Source organism: Rhipicephalus microplus, chromosome 4 (genome assembly GCF_043290135.1).
Source record: "Rhipicephalus microplus isolate Deutch F79 chromosome 4, USDA_Rmic, whole genome shotgun sequence".
In the NCBI taxonomy this organism is placed as follows: Eukaryota; Metazoa; Arthropoda; class Arachnida; order Ixodida; family Ixodidae; genus Rhipicephalus; species Rhipicephalus microplus.
In genome coordinates, this window is record NC_134703.1 from 34,281,604 (window position 1) to 34,299,108 (window position 17,505).

At 42.6% G+C, this 17,505-nt stretch overlaps 1 protein-coding gene across 1 annotated transcript; it reads right to left on the reverse strand.

Moving 5' to 3' along the window:
- Positions 1–125: 125 nt before the first annotated feature.
- LOC119171867 (uncharacterized) lies at positions 126–17,478 on the reverse strand. Its single transcript, XM_037422728.2, has 11 exons — positions 16,953–17,478; positions 15,029–15,210; positions 13,197–13,269; positions 12,517–12,792; positions 10,792–10,905; positions 7,614–7,678; positions 4,829–4,909; positions 3,534–3,650; positions 2,310–2,387; positions 2,046–2,200; positions 126–1,968 (listed from the first exon to the last, which is right to left on the reverse strand). The coding sequence occupies exons 1-11, from the start codon at positions 17,215–17,217 to the stop codon at positions 954–956; spliced, it is 2,421 nt and encodes an 806-aa protein (XP_037278625.2). The 5' UTR covers positions 17,218–17,478; the 3' UTR covers positions 126–953.
- Positions 17,479–17,505: the final 27 nt, after the last annotated feature.

Here is a 17,505-nt window from a genome sequence, read left to right on the forward strand (position 1 = left end):
TGATTATGAGAGACGATGTAGTAGAGGGCTCCGGAAGTTTCGACTGCCTGGGGGGTCTTCAAAGAACACGGGCCTCAAGCATTTTCGCCTCTATTGAAAATGCGGCCACCAGACCTGGGATTCGATTCTGTGACCTACGAGTCTTGCATTTATTCAGGCAGGATTTGATGGCAACCTGCCAATTTCATAAGGCTGACATCAAGGTGTCCATAAAGAATGTAGTTGAAAAACAAACATAACTGATGGAAGCCGAACCTTGTGAGTGAAAATAAAGCAAGTGCACAGCTGTACAAACATAAGCACAAGTTATAACTGAGGCACACAATGGTGAATGCAAGATATTGTATATAATTCATAATCTTGGAAACTATTTTTTAGTGCTAATAATTCAATGTAGGCACAAATGTCACAGGTAAAATCAGGCATGTTCAATGTGCTGGCCGTTACGAAAGACTACTAAATGTGTAGAAATTCAATCGATCTATGACAGAGTTCTTGAATTCGTGTATGCAAATAGATACCACTATCAAATCATCCACATAATAGTTCCAGAAAAGCCCCCTTTTTTTCACAGGAGAATATCAGGTAGCATTTCTCAGCTGTGCTTTTTCTCATCAACAATAATTTGGGGAACTGTTCGGGTTGCCAGAAATTTGAGGCTAAGCTCCAATTTCGTAATTCTGTGCAGTTACTTTTGCAGCCCAACAAGCCTGTCTACATGATGGTAAAGCAATGCTATTCAACAAGATATGTAATTGGTGAAGCATGCTTGCCAGTGGTTATGATGCTGCTAGATCAACCTAAAAACACCAATACACACGACAAAGGAAGGCACACAGCAGTTTTTGTGAATCTTTGTTGTCTACGTTTATACATTGTTCTACAAACAGAGTAGCCTTAGGTTAACTTGGATACAACATTGCTTAAACTCAGCGCCATTGTTTTCTCCAGTGTTAAAACCCATCAAAATCACTTCCTGCCAACTGTGGTGGTGTTGCAGTGTCTGGAGTGGAAGGTGTTGACACCTCTGATTGGTTTTGAGACAAACTAACATTGGATGGTGTAGAGATCCCTTCAAAGGCACCCTGAGATCTGCTGTAGCTAAGTGTAGGCGTGCTGTGTCGCTGCTGCGAGTGTCGCAGCGAGATCTTTGACCCTGTCCTAGGCTTTGTGGAGCTGTGGATGCTGCTTACTGTGATGTCAGCTGTATGAATTTCAAAAGACCTGCTTGGCATAGATGAAAGTGATACTGTGTCCGACTTCTGGCTATGATGATCTGCTGCACTCACAACAGCAGCCGGTGTCTGTTTATAGCTAGCCGCTGCAGAGCTGGTGGACACTACTTTCTCCGGTATAGAAGACACCAGAGTGCTGTCATGTGAAGAGTTTGTGAATGTTGACTCTGTGCTGTTTGGCTTTTGCGAGCTGGCACGAAGTTTTTCTCCACCTTCTGACAAAGCCGCTGAAGCATTAAGATCATACTTCCATGAGCCAGCGTCACCATCAAGTGTCTCCATTGGAAAGAAATCGGGTGATCCCACTGTACTAGGCATCAATTTAGATGGAATTTGATCAATACCAAGCAGCTCTGACAGCCGCTTAGATGTCTCCATATCTGAAGTGTTGCTGAGCTTGCTTCTAGGCTGACTGACTTCCTCTGGCTTGACTGAGCTGGTTGTATGCTTCCTGTATGCTTGCTTGTTCCGAGCGGTTGAAGAGGTGAGGTCAGCAGTGCCACTTCTTTCTGAGATGATCTGTTTGGCTTTGCTTTGAACAAACTCTTCAGTATACTCGGGTGGCTTCAGTGTCACTGGATTTTTCGTTGGTGCAAGACTGTGCATTGGGTCACTGAGTACGCTTGGATTAGCTGCGCTTTCTTTTGTGGAAGAACGAACACTCCTTTCTCCTCGCAGGACTTGTCCAGGCACTTGCACATCTTGTTTAGCAGCCACTGTCTCAACGGGATTCCTTGGAAGACACAAGAGATAATGAAGGTTTAGCTCCTTTGGCAAAATGTATCGCATGCACTCCGGAGACAAGCTCACCTATTTTCTGAGCGTTTGAGAGCAGTGATGTAGACTTTGAACTTGATAAAAGCTGATTCTATGTTGTTCAGCAGTGAATTCGCAACTAGTGTATATCCAGGCTGCTGGCAACCCTTGCACTGCTTAGAGCGTAGCTGTCGGTTTTCCTCAAAAAGCTGCAAAAGGAACTTTTTTGGATCTCTAGAAGCATGATAATGATAATGGAAACCTTTTAAATATATCATATGTAAAAAAAAACGAGAAAAGAAACAAACCAAACCTCACCTCAAGAAGCTTTCTTTCCAATATCTGTCTGGCTTCCCGCTCTTTTCTCAAGTTTTCTTCGCATTGACGCAGGTCCTCCTTGGATTGCACAGAAATGAGCATAAGGTGTAACAATCAGACCAGACATATATGGTTACACTACACAAGGCAGAGATGAGGTACAGGTTCGTTACATAACATTTTTCTCAAAAATCCATATGAACGCTGACATTATGCTGGACACACAAACTTGACTTTAGCAACCCCCAAAATCTGGATTATGGGTCGTCAACAGAACATTTTTTATAAAAACCTTTCCTCATTTTTGTGCTGGTCTTACACAAGATACAGATCTTACGAACTCTATAAGTAGAGGTTACGTTTTCAGCTATTATACAGTAGACTTTCAGTAAATGGAAATCTGTGAACGGAACTACTGCTTAAATGGAACTATCGCCTCTGCAATGCTTGGTTTCATGCTTGTATTCTGCACCCACATTCATCTCTCAGTAAACGGAACTCCTGTTAAATGAAACACATTTTCCCAGTACCTTTAGGTTCCGTTTACTGAAAGTCTACTGTATTTCAGCTTTGCAGACAATTCACAGCATAATCCTTCTTTGCGAAGTTAGCCATACAGTAATCATTCATATTACTTGTAGACTCTTCCAATCTTTTAACAATATCATGCGAGTGTTAAAACTAGGATAAGATAGTTTCTAATATCGGTGAGAAGGAACGAGGTCATTGATACGATGGTCAGCAACACGGCAATCAGCAACGCACCGACTTCCTGAACCCGTTTTGCTTACACAAATAATCCTACACCCGCATTCTTTGGAATGAAGCCGTCTTATAGTCTACCTTTTGCCGGCACCATCCTCATCATAGTAGTCGCCACACAGGTCATGTCAACAGAGTCAGGAGTGAATAAATGAAACTAAATGATGATAATTACTTTTGCACCAAAAGTAACCATCATCATTTTCATTACACCTTCCCTGTCCAACTGTTTTCGTGCCGTGGAATCAGCTGATTTTTCTTTTTTCTACCTGTGCTACCACAGAGGTAGAGATGTGGGCCAAATACTTAGTCACTGACAAGCAAATCCAACAACACCGACATTTCAAAGAAAGAATATCTTAGACTGCCCAATTGTTCGGACATCTGTTGCAGCCCCTTCCACAAGATGGTTGGTAAGCAATACATTCTACATTGTTTGTTATATTGAGGATTAGAACTCACCTCAACCCGTTTAGTTGGATGATAGTGGGGTGATGCAGTTGCAAACTCTGCCGTGAGTGGTGCGGTGACAGTTCTTCCCAGAGAGGATGAGCGCTGCTTCCCTCGTGCACCCCTCCTCTGAGCAAGGCAGGCAAAAAATACCCATCTTGTTACAGATGTAATGTATAGCACTATTCCACTACACTGCATGTGATCCCTTCTGTTCTGCATTTGATTGAACAGTTCACACAACAAGAAGCAAACATTCACCCTTTTCACAGCAGGCAAGCATTCAATTGGTTAAGTCTTCCCATCTTTTTTTTATAACTTTTTAATTAGGAATGAAGTACTTTTGTTTAGAGCTCGACGGCGGAGACCTTTGAGTGACCTTGAGCCATAAGCCGGAACCATTATACAAGCAGTCAGACATGAACAAAACAAGGCATCCGGACAATCGGCGAAGAGAGCTTTGCGGTGCGAATTTCGCGACCTCTTCAGCAGACGGTGCTATGATGCATGTCACAGTATACGTCACAGTATACGGCTACACTATGCGGTACACCAGCGTCTGGCCTGTGAATGCCCAGGCCCGCGTCACATCGTAACCTTAATATGCTAGGTGAAGCCCGAGATTCATCCCATAAAGTGACCGGAAACCTCTTATTGGCGGCCAATGAGAAAGGAGTGGCGCAGTGATACAGACTAGCACAGTGCATGGCACCGTAGCCAGGGCTACCCGTTGCCATATAAAGGTGGTTTTTGGTGATCGAGCCGTGGGGGAGGTGGTCTCGTTTCTAACGCAGTGAAACCACATAACCACTAGACCACCACGATGGGTGCGTTAGTGCTTGCATTTGCTTTCATGGCTCTATTGCCTAGATAGAAATAGAAAGAAGCTAGAGTTGTACTTGATTCTGCTACAAATGACCGCAGTGTCTTTATACAACAAAAATATGCTGTGTGTGTGTGGGGGGGGGGGGGGGGGTTCATGCTGCGGCATGGCAAGACAACCCCGCAATGTTTTGGCATAGTACCACTGTGACAAAAGGAACTGCAAACAGTGCAGCACCTAAGTGCTCCGTTGTTTAGATTTATTTTGAAGAGCTGCTAAACTGGGTGTTATGAAAAGGCACTATGGTCGTACATGAGAGAATCAAGGATGACTCTGGCATTTTTTTCGAATGCCGCAACCTCCCAAGATGTAGTCACTCTGTTCACATCTCTTCAGGGTTTTGCCTGCCCTTGTTGGATCAACAGCAAAGTCAACTGCTCGTACCTTTGAAAACAAGCTTTTACAATCTTATGCATTCACTTGCCTCTTGCGATCTACCAGTTGACCTGCTTCTCTGGTGACAAGGCGGCAGCGGCTGGCATTTGCCCAGAGGGAGGACTTCGTACTGCACGCATACACAACCTACGTATGAGCTAAACAAGTATAAACTTCTCCAAAGCATGAAACATGGCACAGGTATTTTTCATAGGTTTATAATGCTCGTTTCAAGGGTCATAAATGACTTCTCAAGACAATTAGAAAGTGGCTTCATGACTGAAACACGTATGTCACCTCACAAATATCCTTTTGTAAATGTAAAGTTTCTTACGATATCTTTCAAGTGTAGTACAGGTAGTAAAAATGCACAAATAAACAGTTTAAATAAGAAATAAAATAAAATCAATTAAAAAAAAGTTTAGACACCGAATTTCGAGCCTACAGAAAACCTGTTGTAAGCTTCTTCTGCATGCAAGGACACACTGCCAAAGTGCTGGGCACAGCAATGTTTAGAATATGTTTTAACCCTTTGCAGCCCAAAACCTTGTCTATTTGTCCGTTCTGGTAGAATAGTGAAGAAAGCAAAGCTGAAATAAACTTAAGTTCACTTACTACCCTGCTGACAGCGCATAACGTGGTGAAAAAAACACGCATGTGAGTCATCCACATTAGAAATTGTCTTGCAGTGCCCAAGCAAGAACCGTGTTTTGCTGCCTGGCAGGGGCCAACAATGGACAGTAAAAGATTGAGCGGGGACATGGCTTACAGAGACCCAAAAACCAAGAAAAAAAAGTGATTTTTATATTAAATTGTAGAGATCGACAGCTATCCTTTTGCATGTATAGACTGCCAATTTCGATAAAGTCAGTATTTCATCCGCAGTTTATATCTGTGCAACAGGTGCAAGCTGAATGCTAAATCTTTTTGGTTGATATATTTAGCTTATTGGAGAGATATTTTATGATCCCAACAGCACGAGCTGTGATTACTTTTTTATTCTAAAGCCCAAGTTGTATATCACCATATCCTAAGAGCAGAATTTTCACTCTCTAATTACAAGTTTTACAATTTAGATTTGGATTTTTATCTGTGGTAGTCATCATACAAACATTGCCTTTCAATCATCTGCAGACTGACTAGTTATGATTTGATCTGAAAACTGCTTGCACCATTGCATTTATTGAATATTGTATCTATCTATAACATAGTGTACAATTTCTGTGGAGCAGTCTTTTTCCTATTGTCTCAGGAAACAATAGAAAGGCAGTTCTGTGTATCTCATAAACTAGTGTGCATACAAAAAAAATGATCGCATATTTGAAATCAGCATGAAAAACTAAACAAGTCTGTTTAGTTTCAACGGGTTCGGACATAAAATACAACAAGTAGCTGCACACGCCGTTTAACTCTAGGCTTGTGTGAATATTCAAGTACTTCAGATGTTCAGACAACTTTTGGCTGGAGTCTAAATCATCTCCCGGTTTCATACCCAACTAGACAGACTTCTGTCGAATATTTACATTCAAAGCATTAGAGTATTTGAATTTGCTTTAATTTAACTTTAATTTATTGTAATGTGGAAGTATTAGAAATGTAACCTCCCTCTAAACGTGACGTCACAGCAGTGAAGGGGCGATATATACCGAGAACCCACACACAGCCCTTCTCCTCCCTCGGGTCAATTGATTGATTAACGTGTGGGGTTTAACGTCCCAAAACCACCATATGATTATGAGAGACGCCATAGTGGAGGGCTGCGGGAATCGCGACCACCTGGGGTTCTTTAACGTGCACCCAAATCTGAGCACACGGGCCTACAACATTTCCGCCTCCATCGGAAATGCAGCCGCCGCAGCCGGGATTTGAACCCGCGACCTGCGGGTCAGCAGCCGAGTACCTTGGCCACTAGACCATCGCAACAGGGCCTCCCCCGGGTCGCATTTTCGATGGAAGCAAAAATGCTTGAGGTCCGTGTGCTCAAATTTAGATGCATGTTAAAGAACCTAAGATGGTACAAATTTCCAGAGCCTTTGGGATTTGGGACATTAAACCATTAAACACTAACATTTATTATTATCACACACACACGCATGCATGCGCACACACACACACACACACACACACACACACACACACACACACACGCACACACACAAAGCACTGCCACAAAGCACTGCCTTACTGTTAAATGAATGTATTACCCTCACATCTATTCATCATTTTTTAAGTTGAAAAGCTTGTTATTCTGGCTTGCATACTCTGAGCAAAGCAAATTTGAAAACTAACAGATTTTACAGGTTATCACTTCCATTCCATCAAAAGTCAAATCCTGCTACTATTCTAACTTGTTTACAATTCCTTTGAATAAAAAAAAATGACATTCACACACACCTTGTCTCAACCGTTGAAAAATTGTATATATATTGAGCAGATTAGTTAGGTCATGACAGATATGCTCGTTTTTCTTTATAATGTGTGACACATACTATTCGAATTCGATTCAATATTAAGCGACCAGATCACTATTTGCTTCAAACCTATGTTCATTTAACCCTGAAGTGAAACTTTGCGACAACGTGGATTTTTTTTTTAAATGTCTTCACAGTTCAGCATCACTCCAGTGCAGTGAAGCCACCAGTTCAGGAGGCTACATGCAGATTAATATATTCATTTGTTCGTATCGAATACTTTAAATTTGCCAATAATATAAAGTCAAATCAAAGTTAATAAGAATACCTTAATATTCATTGAAATATTCAAAGTGCTCCACTATTTGCACGAGCCTAGCACACCACATTCAGTATGACAGACATATATCATAAAGAGGTCACCTCACACCGTCTTCCATGTCGATTTGAAAACACCTTGGCCGCAATGTCTTTGGCTAGCTCAGCGTCTGTGAAAGCAAGCAAACACGCAACACACAGTCACCAAAATTTTTAACTATACACAAGCAGCAGTTCTTCATGCGTATCTTTGCCATACGACTGAATTGAGTTCCACAAGGGTTAGGCATTCCCACAGAGCCCATGCCCGGAAGACAATTTTTTGCAACTTCGTTTCATCATGGGACGCTGACAGACAGAAGAGTCTCAGCTGGGCATGATAATTAAGGATTTGGTCTGCTGTACATCTGCATCTTGAGGAGTGTCATCACAGAATTGAGCAGTGGAGAGAGATTGCACTAAACAAGTTTATTTCGAGTTGCATAGTTATGTCTTTGTATCTGTTGATTGAGATTACTGGCATGGTAGATAATGACGAGGCCATCCTGTTCGCCATGAATACATTCTCTGTGACTGCTTCCACATGCCATGCCTTGCGATGTGCCAAAGATTCCAATACTGTGGCCCGTGAGCCTCTCGCTTCCGGCCCGCGGCCCGCACATGACTGTCCTCAGCGAGCAATTTCTAATTTTTTTCATAAGCACGTTTATGAGCTACACAGGCATGACTGGTCTAAAGCATTGTCTTCGGGAAGTACCCCATGTAGTCGCCACATCGTGAAACATAACAGTGAAGCAAGAAATGAAGTTTAGAATCGACCTCCGAATTGTAGTCATCTTGGGGACGGGTATCTGACGTCATGTTGTAATCCTGGCACCAAATCTTCTTCATAAATGGCCCGTGTACGAGATATCAGAAATGTTTTGTTTCAAACTGCGACATTTGCTGAGAAATGCAGCGTATGCTGACGAAATTCTCTGCCGAGGCAAGGAGATGTCCTGCGCTCCAGTGCAAGTCTGTCCCCTCTTTCCGTTGAAAAGGTTTGCCAAGAGAGAGCGCTCGCAGGGATTGTGGCAGCCATTACAAACTCGTCATGCAGGTGGCGGTTGGCTGTGCACATGCATTGGTGCTACACCCACTTTAAAATTGCTTTTAAATATGTTCTAGCCTATATTAATTGATATTTCATAAATGATGCATGCGTGTCCTTGTTAACATACCCCACAAGGACTTCTTGCCAGGGAAATCATTGCTTACATTGTTTAGGCAACACTTGTTAGTGGCACAAAATAAATTTTGTGAAAACGGGATCAAAGAGAAGAGAAAAAAGTGAAGCGCTGCTTACCGACTGTCTAATGATGCTCTTAGAACTCTCTGTATTACTCAGAAATGCACTGTCTAGATAACATGTTATTTTGTCATGCCATTCCATGTCATACGTTGGTTCTTCACGCATGCAGAGAAAGTCTTTATTTTTCCCTGAACGTGTCTGGTAGTGCCAATAGACAGTTGGTAGTCTGCCTTTGGCTTTCTTCTCTTTACATCAATCATTTTCTTTGCGAAATGTATTTTGTACCCGCAGCCAAGTGCATATAAGCAATATCCCACAAGTTATATCACTTCAAAAATCTTGTGTCGATACTCTTCTAAGCCAAAGGAAGCGTAGGAGACAGTATTTTTTATTTCCAACTGCAGGGCAATAATTACAACATAAATTGAAAAAAAAATCAAAGTGAACCAAAGGGCACCCTTTTTGTTGGCAAGATCTAAATACAAAACTTTTGATAATTTTTAGGGTTTAACATACTAAAACACCTTACGATTATGACAGATGCTGTAGTAGAGGGCTCTGGAAATTTTGACCACGTGGGTGTTGGGAAATTGCTAGCGCGACCACATTATGCACGTGTTTTGTTGTGAACAATGAAGGAAGCCGACAACGTAGAAGCACAGATGGCCGTGCTGTTTCACCTGTGTGGCTTGTGCGTTTCTTAAGAGTTTAGTAAAGTATCCTTCCTTAATGACTTGTGTGCTTCAAGGACGCCGTAAAGAAAACATGGGGTTCTTTAAAAACCTGCATTCATATTTAAGCACACAGGCCTCAAGCACTTTCGCTTTCATCGAAAATGCGGCCGCTGCGGTTGGAATTCTATCTCGCGCCCTGCAGGTAAGAAGCCGAGTTAAACTTGAAGGGTGTGGATTGAGATCCCAGACAGATCCGGAACCTGAACAAGATCTATCTGGAAAGAACTACGGATAAGACTGGTTCACTGGTAGCAAGTTCAGATGGGTTCTTTATCGTAAGCCTGAGCATAATGACCGAAGCGTTATTGCGTTTACAGGAGGAGACCTTGCATCCTAGCAAAAGTGTTTGGTTAGCTCATTGTACGAGAGGTCCATCCAACCTGGAACCTCTGCATCATCTTGCATTGTCGCTACACGGCTGTCAAGTCATCGCGCAGCACTATGGGCAGATTCATCGAGTTTGCAGTAGCACTGTTCATTTCTCCCATACAAGCATGTGAGGTTTGACCAACTCTCCATCAAGAATTTCCCAGCCCTGTCCAGAGATGACTCCTTTGGCAAATGCTCAAACATCTGCCCTAGAATCACCGAGCATTCTGAACCTCTTTGGGTCTAAATGTGGCAATGCAATAATGGCTACTAATGACCACTACAAATAAAATGTATATTTTGAATGCCGGTACACTTCTTTTTTCTCTCAAAAAGACCATAAAAATCACATCTTGGCACAAGCTTCTTGGTGCAAATTACGGGACTTCTACCGAAATGTAGCAGGATGGAGCAGGTATCACGTCTTTAAGTGTGTCACAAGTGAAATCACATTACCGCTGCAATCGAGTTACTACTGGCTCTGATGGCAAACAAGTCAGTTTTATTTCACTGAAGTATACCAACACGCCCAATCCTACTGTCTCTTAAGTTTCATTTCAAATACAACGGGCCCTTTCCCGACTTCTTCACTCCAGCCTCATGTTGTCGTTCAGTGCTCTGTCTCGTCTCTTCTATCCCCTCCTGTCGTTTGTGCTGTTAAGCACTCTTTTTCATACAGCTGTTATTCAGACATTTTCTGTGGCATCATCTGTGTAAAAAAAATTTCTTCAAGGCCATACATTGATATAATGTATTTTTGTAAATTTTATTATTTCATTGCTTTAAAGAATGCAAGCATCTCAGGTTCTGCCAGGTGGCATGCTTTTTCTAAACCTGTGAGGTTAAAAGTTTAAGTAGAAACAGACAGTGAATACAAGCTGGTGCTCACCTATGTTTGGGTTTTGCCTTATGTCGACCACCTCCAGTACGACATTGTTTTGCAGCAGCTTGAGCAAGGCAGACGCACCAGCATTGCCAGCATTGCAGCTCTGAAGGTCAAGCGCTGTCACAAAACAATCACACTGCTGCAGTGGCTCAACTCAAAGACAGACATTACACAAAGACAAACATGAATGGATGAACAGAAATAACATCGGGTATAGGTTAAGGATTCTGCCGGTTGCTTTGCAAATGTAGGCCCGCCATATTTGATTCTATTATGTGGCTCTTATGTGAGCCTGGCACACTTATTCCCAAGGCTCAAGAGATGCCTTCAGGAAGACAGTGGTTTTAACAGTGCTCTCACCAACCAAAGGGGCCTCACAGAGTCTGAAAAAGGTTAAGGCAGCCGACTTGCCTTTTAGCTCAGTTATTGCTAAAAAGAGGCGCTTCCTTTTAGGAGGCCCAGCAGTAGTCAATTCGCTCACATCAATACCTCTTGTCACAATGCACGACCACCTTCCTTGTCAGCACAACCTTCGAAGCTATGTCTATCCATCGTATAGTAACATTGAGGTGGCACAAAAATGACGTTACTATAGTACGTTCTCAGCACCAGAAACTGAAAATTCTGCAGGCTACCAGAGCCACTGTTTCTATAACAGCAACATGGCCAATGCCACTCCCATTTTTGATGCTGTCAGTATTTTATCAGACAGGTGGGGGCTTGTGTTTTCTCTAAATTTGTTGTTTGTCCCCAACATCTTAAGCATTCGTACGGAAAAGGGGAGGGGAGAGAGTGGGGGTCAAAAGTTCCCAGGCAACAATCAAATGCATTTCTATGGAAGCGTGGCATGCAAACCTTTAACCCACACTGTACATGTATTGCTGTGCAGACACAGACAAGGAAAAAAAAAAGATGCAGTGCAAAGCCAAGAAACCCAACTGAAAACGCCAATAAAATTTAGGCATCTATTTTTTAGAAGGAGATATTCTAAACCCAGATTTCTTGGTTGTAAGCGACAATGGGGCACACACACAGTGTAGCAAGAAGTTTATTTCACTATATAGGACACACAAACGTTCTCAGTGCAGCAGCTGCTCATTGTTATATCCCATACACAATACAGGTGTTGGTATATAACACAAAACCAACATACACAATCTTAGGCATAATGTAGAGATTCTACAGGTAACAAATATTTTGTCATAACAACATGCTACATACTGTCAGTAAACATATATTTCCTCATTTGTTTCAGTAGGTGCTACCGATGTAGAGAGCTTAGCGATTGAAACACAACACTTCGAGTGCGTGGTTGTTGACACTTGTGCCACTGGTAAGCGCTTGTGAGACAGCTGCCACATAGTGGCACACGGAGTGTGTTCGTGATGTATCATGACTGTGTCCCGTAGACAGTCATTCAGCCTGTAGTTCTTGGTGGCATTGGCGAAGCGCTGTAGGTCATGGCTTTGATGACCTGCACTCAAGCGCACGTGAGCACAGAGTAAACGCAATCACTCTGCATCACGAACGCTCTCGCAATACGACACAATGTGCCAGCTAGATTTCATGAGGGTTCATCTGTGGCGCAAGTGTCAACACCCAGGAGCTCAAAGTACTACGCTTCAATCCCTAAGCACTCTACAATGACAACACACTGTAACAGCAGGCTTGTCTTGTTCCGAATGAGTAAAGGTGATGAGATTAAGCCACAAGCATCTGTGCCCTCACCCTTGAGGCAGAGGTTGTCCGTAAGAGCTTCGGCCAAGGCGCAGACACCCTCGTCACCTAGCGGGTTGCGACACAGGCTGAGTCGTCGCAGGCCCTGCAGCGAGTCTAGCGCCAGTGCACTCTGGCGCAGCACTCCCTGCCACAGTGCCCCCTGGCGGCCGAGACTCTGCTGCTGCAGGAGCCAGGCCATCAAGTGAGCGTTACTGCTGTCCAGCCGACAGTCGCAGAGGCTGAGCACACGCACATTTTCCCTCTCGCACAGGGCATGGCACAGTGCTGCAAATAGAGCATGTCTTCAATGCCTGGCACAAATCGTATTTTGGCCACATTCGTACAATGAAGTTTCCTGAAAGTTGGTATGTTATGTCTATGTCCCGCTCCAGTGACAATTCAACGTACTTCATTTTACTGATTAGGAGCAATGTAAACCTAGCAGACGCCATCAAAGGAATGATGTCACAGTGCTCTATGTGGGAATGACAAGGTACCATTGACAGCCTCGTTTTCCGTTGGCATGTATCTTTGTTTACCAAGGGCATTCTCATGGCAGGTGCGGCAATTTAAAATTCTAAAAGAACAATGCACTAAAACGAGAAATATCATCTGTTTCTATGGTGTCCCTTTAATAATAAAGGTCAGCATTCAGACTTGAGCTTGCAGCACAATAAGAGAATGCTTACCTTCGAGGCCTTGCTTGCCAAGTGAGCTGCCATCAAATGTGACACCCACAATGGATGCTGATGCACGGATGCCCTGAAAAGAGCAAACCTTCTCAGTGACAGCAGATGTAAGCCTTGAAAGAGAAGCCTGCTTTATCAACCATGCTTATCTAACACACCGCACTGCGACCCTTTGAATAACATTTGCAGAGCCTTATTCCACCCACAAATGTTCTCTTACCAGGCCAAGAGCCAGTAGAATTTCCAAAGGAGAATCCGGAATTCCTTAGTAGAAAACATTTTATTTTTCAACAAACTTTTATGAGGTTAGTGCATATGTTTTGCATAACATCTGCATAACATCAGAAAAAGCAAGACTATTCTGCACAAGATCAACAATATTCAACTCAACGAATCGACTGGTGCAACTGTGCGCAAGAAGGGGACAAGGATGTTCAGCAAAATTCATGCAGTTGAAGAGGAACTGTGAGAAGAAGCATTAGTTGGTTTCATCTTGTCCTGACTAGGAGATAACTACGATACTTGTGGCCCAGTAGAAGCTATAAAGTGCCAAATTCATTTTCAAAGTGTAACAAGCACATGTGTACTCACAAACCTTTTGCAAATCGCCCATATACTAGCAGCACTAAAAAATGCGTTGCACTAGTTTCTACAAACAGGGTTCAATGATTGGATGTAAGACTGAGTGATGTCTATAACTCGGTAAGTGCTTACAAATGTGAATATTAGAAAGATAACATGAGAAAAGATAACCACACATTTTATAAGCATACAATCTCTTTGTGCAATATTTTTTTGTATTATTAGGTATCTGTTAAGTCTATAATACTACTGGTACAAAACTAGAGAGCTCAAAGAGGCATATTTATTTACATGGCAATAAAACAGTGTAAAACTTTAGTCAGGGCCTTTATCCCTCAGATAGAGACAAAAAAAGTGATTGACTTCATAAGCTATTTCCATTCGTATCAACAGAAACCTCCGGCAAGCTAAACGATGTCTGTAACATTACCACAAATACAGCATTTGCAGTAATGTTGGAGGCTTCATTCAGCTTGCCTGAAGTTCCACAGATGCCTGCCAAACCAATAATAATATGCCCTCATAAAATGTTTGCAGAGACAGAGATCACGATGCCCAGGTAATGCAGGGCAGCTGCAAAGTAAGATTATTTTTCATCAGCTACCAAACAGCCAATCATGGCAGTAACATAAAGCAACAGAAGAGAAGCAGCACTATATCACATGTAGGCATGACCAACTTAGCGTATTAAACCATTACTTAATGAAACTGCATTCTTAAAGGAAAAACCTTTCTTGTGCACAAAACTTTTCATGAAAATATTTGAGATAGGAAAGAGTGCACACAACCAATCGACTGCTCAGATAGTGGGAATATATATGCACAATCGCATGGGAGAGGAGATGAACCAACAAAGAGAAAAGCTTTCCCTTTCTCACTGTTGCTCTATGATGTTCTCCAATGTTATATGAATTCAGTTATGGCAGCAGTTGCCTTTCCATAAAAAAAAAATGGATTCAAAAGCAGCCACAGCTGTACCTCAAATGGTAGAGTATCAGATGCACCATTCAAAGGTTGCAGGTTCGGTCTCTATTGGTGGCAAGGTTGTTCTTTCGTCTACGTCATTAGTAACTACAGTCCAGTTGAAGAATATAAATATTGTATCAAATACCTGGCTTTGTCTGTTGGTTTCATTAAGTAATAAAATTAATTTGAGCATAAGAGTGCTCAACTGCTGAGCATTGCTACTGCAGGAAGACCATGCCATGCTATCGATAAATGATTTAGCGGAAGTGGCATATCATGCAGACCGCCGACAGCTCTTGCAGGTGAACCAGGGAGAAAGGAAAGCCAACTAGCTCCAATGATCTGAGGCTGGTATTGTTCTTGAGATGTCCAGAGAGGGCAGAGCAGAACAGCTTGAGCATCTCCGGTGTGAACAGTGCAGGCACGTGGATGCTATCTTGCACCAGTTGTAGGCGGCCAACATCAGCTGCAATGAGAAGCAACACTCTTGTACAATGCCGCCTCAAACCTAAGCTTGCATCATTCCGCAGTCCTTCGCAAACGAATCAATCCAACGAAAGCATGGGGGACGTTATTTATTGCCTTTCACTGTAGTGTAGTAATTATAACGTAAATAGAAATGAATTAATGCGGTCAAAGAAACTTTCATGCCATTGATGGGTTCCAAACCCAAAACCTTCAAATTATGAGTATACACACAGGACTGGAGAAAGAATTAAAGCTGCAGAAATAGGATTAGGAATATCTGTCTGAGCATATCGTTTCTAACCCTGCCACAAAAAGATATTCTTTTTTAACTGATATGTACAGAACATGCCTGTGATACACGTCGATGAGAGATATGGGCACCTATCGTGCAGCCCCTTTTCCTCACATTTTTTTTTACTTTGAGTATATTTGTGTCCACATGCTGAGAAATAAGATCTGTTTTAAAATTGTTTGTCTTGTGTTTTGTCAGAATTTTGCACAGTTTTTGCATTGTTGAAGTTTTATCTACAGTTGTCTATGCTCTGATGATTTAATGCCTGCCAGACTGCAGAGATTTCGGCCGTACCAAATGCCTTTTTTTTTCTACGAAGGCTACATATTAGAGTTGGTGATTCAATGCACTTTTCCAATGCCTGTTTGATACTGTAAATGTGGTTTACTTTCAGATATCCTGCACAAAAACCCACTTGGTCCATTAGTTGACTAAATTCTAAGGTGATGTTAATTATAGCAGCAATTTCCTAATGCAACTAGCTTCCAGGAAACAGAGAGTGAGCTGATTGGCCAGTAACTTTTCAAATCCTTGGAGTCCCCTTGGTTGTGGATTAGGATGACATCAGCATTACTGCCAGGTACTGCAGGACTCACAGTCAGGAGACATTTTGTATACAGGGTAGCCAGTTGTTCTGTCCACTGTCTCTCAACAGATCTGCTGTCGCCTGATCATCACCAATGGCTTTGCCTTTTAGCACTCCCTCCGAGGCTTTCTTTACCTCCTGTCTTTACTAGAGGGTGTCTGATACGTCTAGACTACCACATGTTCCGTTATTGTCGTGGTTGTCCTGGTTACTGTGTGAATCCCTGTAGAACTTCCTCAGCTACTTTAACTGTCTCATACACAATGTTAGTGACACTGCCTTTTTAGTTTTCCAGTGTATACATCTGGTCTTGTCCATGTGCCCAGCTACTTCTTCACCACTTTTAGGCTGCTCTTCAGAGCATGTTCACTTCTATCCATGCTATGCCTTCTCATGTTGGCTTCCATATGCCTGTTCATTAACTCCGAAAGTTATGACAGTTTCTATTCTGTTATTTACTTCAAAGGCTTTGTGCTTGCCTGATGCTTTTAGTAAGTGAACGACTGCTTTCACTATGTTGTAATACTTAATTCTTCTTGTGCAGGCACTTGCCATTCAAACGACAAACACTGAAATGTCGAATTAGGTTAGCTTGCTATAACCAAATCGCTTTTCTTCTTGTAGTGTAACGTACACGCAAGGACAACAGTATGAAAAGGCGACAGTGGCTTGAAAGAGGTACTGCTGACGGTATTACTGCGCCGATTTCTCCTACAAGTAAGACGGTCTGTCCAACCTTTTGCTTAAAATCTTGCTGACCAACATTTCGCACGCTAGTCCCTAGAGTAAGGCCAGCTTCCTACAAAACGCTGGATGCTGTTTGTCTCTACAAACCCTACAGTTCAACTTGTGAGCGACCTACCGATGAGCTCGGGGTAGTTGCTCAGAAACGACGATTTGAAGGCGATGGCCTCGAGTGTTTTGTCCACACGGAGGGCCTGCAAGAGTGGCTTCCATTCTTCTGCCCGAATTATGTCCACGCACAGATCAAGCGAAGAAGCGTCAGCGGGAATTTTTGACAACAGCGTGCGACGTGTGCACATGTAAAACTTGTTGCATTCTTCCTTGTAGAGAGCTCGAAAGCTGCTAGGCACTGCAGGTGCAGTCGAACGGTTTTCGTGCGGCATTTGAATACACAACCCGCTACAGCACGACCGAACAGCTATCGTCGGAACCGACAATTCAAGCTAACCGCTAGGGTGGCCTACCAACCATAAAACACATTTCTTTCCTCCGTGCCATAGAGAAATATACTTACATAGTATGTTTCTCTATGTACTAACCGCGATACCGCAGCGCCACAACAACACGATCGAAGAAATGCCATGTCTGCGAGGTCGCCTACAAAAAGTGAGAATATAGTTTTCAAAAAAAAAAAAACGTTTCTTTTTGTTTAGTTAAATTAAGAAATCACC

What these genes read in the sequence shown, in the direction of transcription:
- LOC119171867 (XM_037422728.2), bottom strand. Translation starts at nt 17,217, where the DNA reads ATGCCGCACGAAAACCGTTCGACTGCACCTGCAGTGCCTAGCAGCTTT. An exon ending in ACCTGCAAGAGCTGTCGGCG is followed by an intron (nt 13,270 to 15,028) that starts GTCTGCATGATA and finishes TGCTCTTTTCAG; the next exon opens with GGCATCCGTGCATCAGCATC. An exon ending in GGACAACCTCTGCCTCAAGG is followed by an intron (nt 10,906 to 12,516) that starts GTGAGGGCACAG and finishes GTTTTGTGACAG; the next exon opens with CGCTTGACCTTCAGAGCTGC.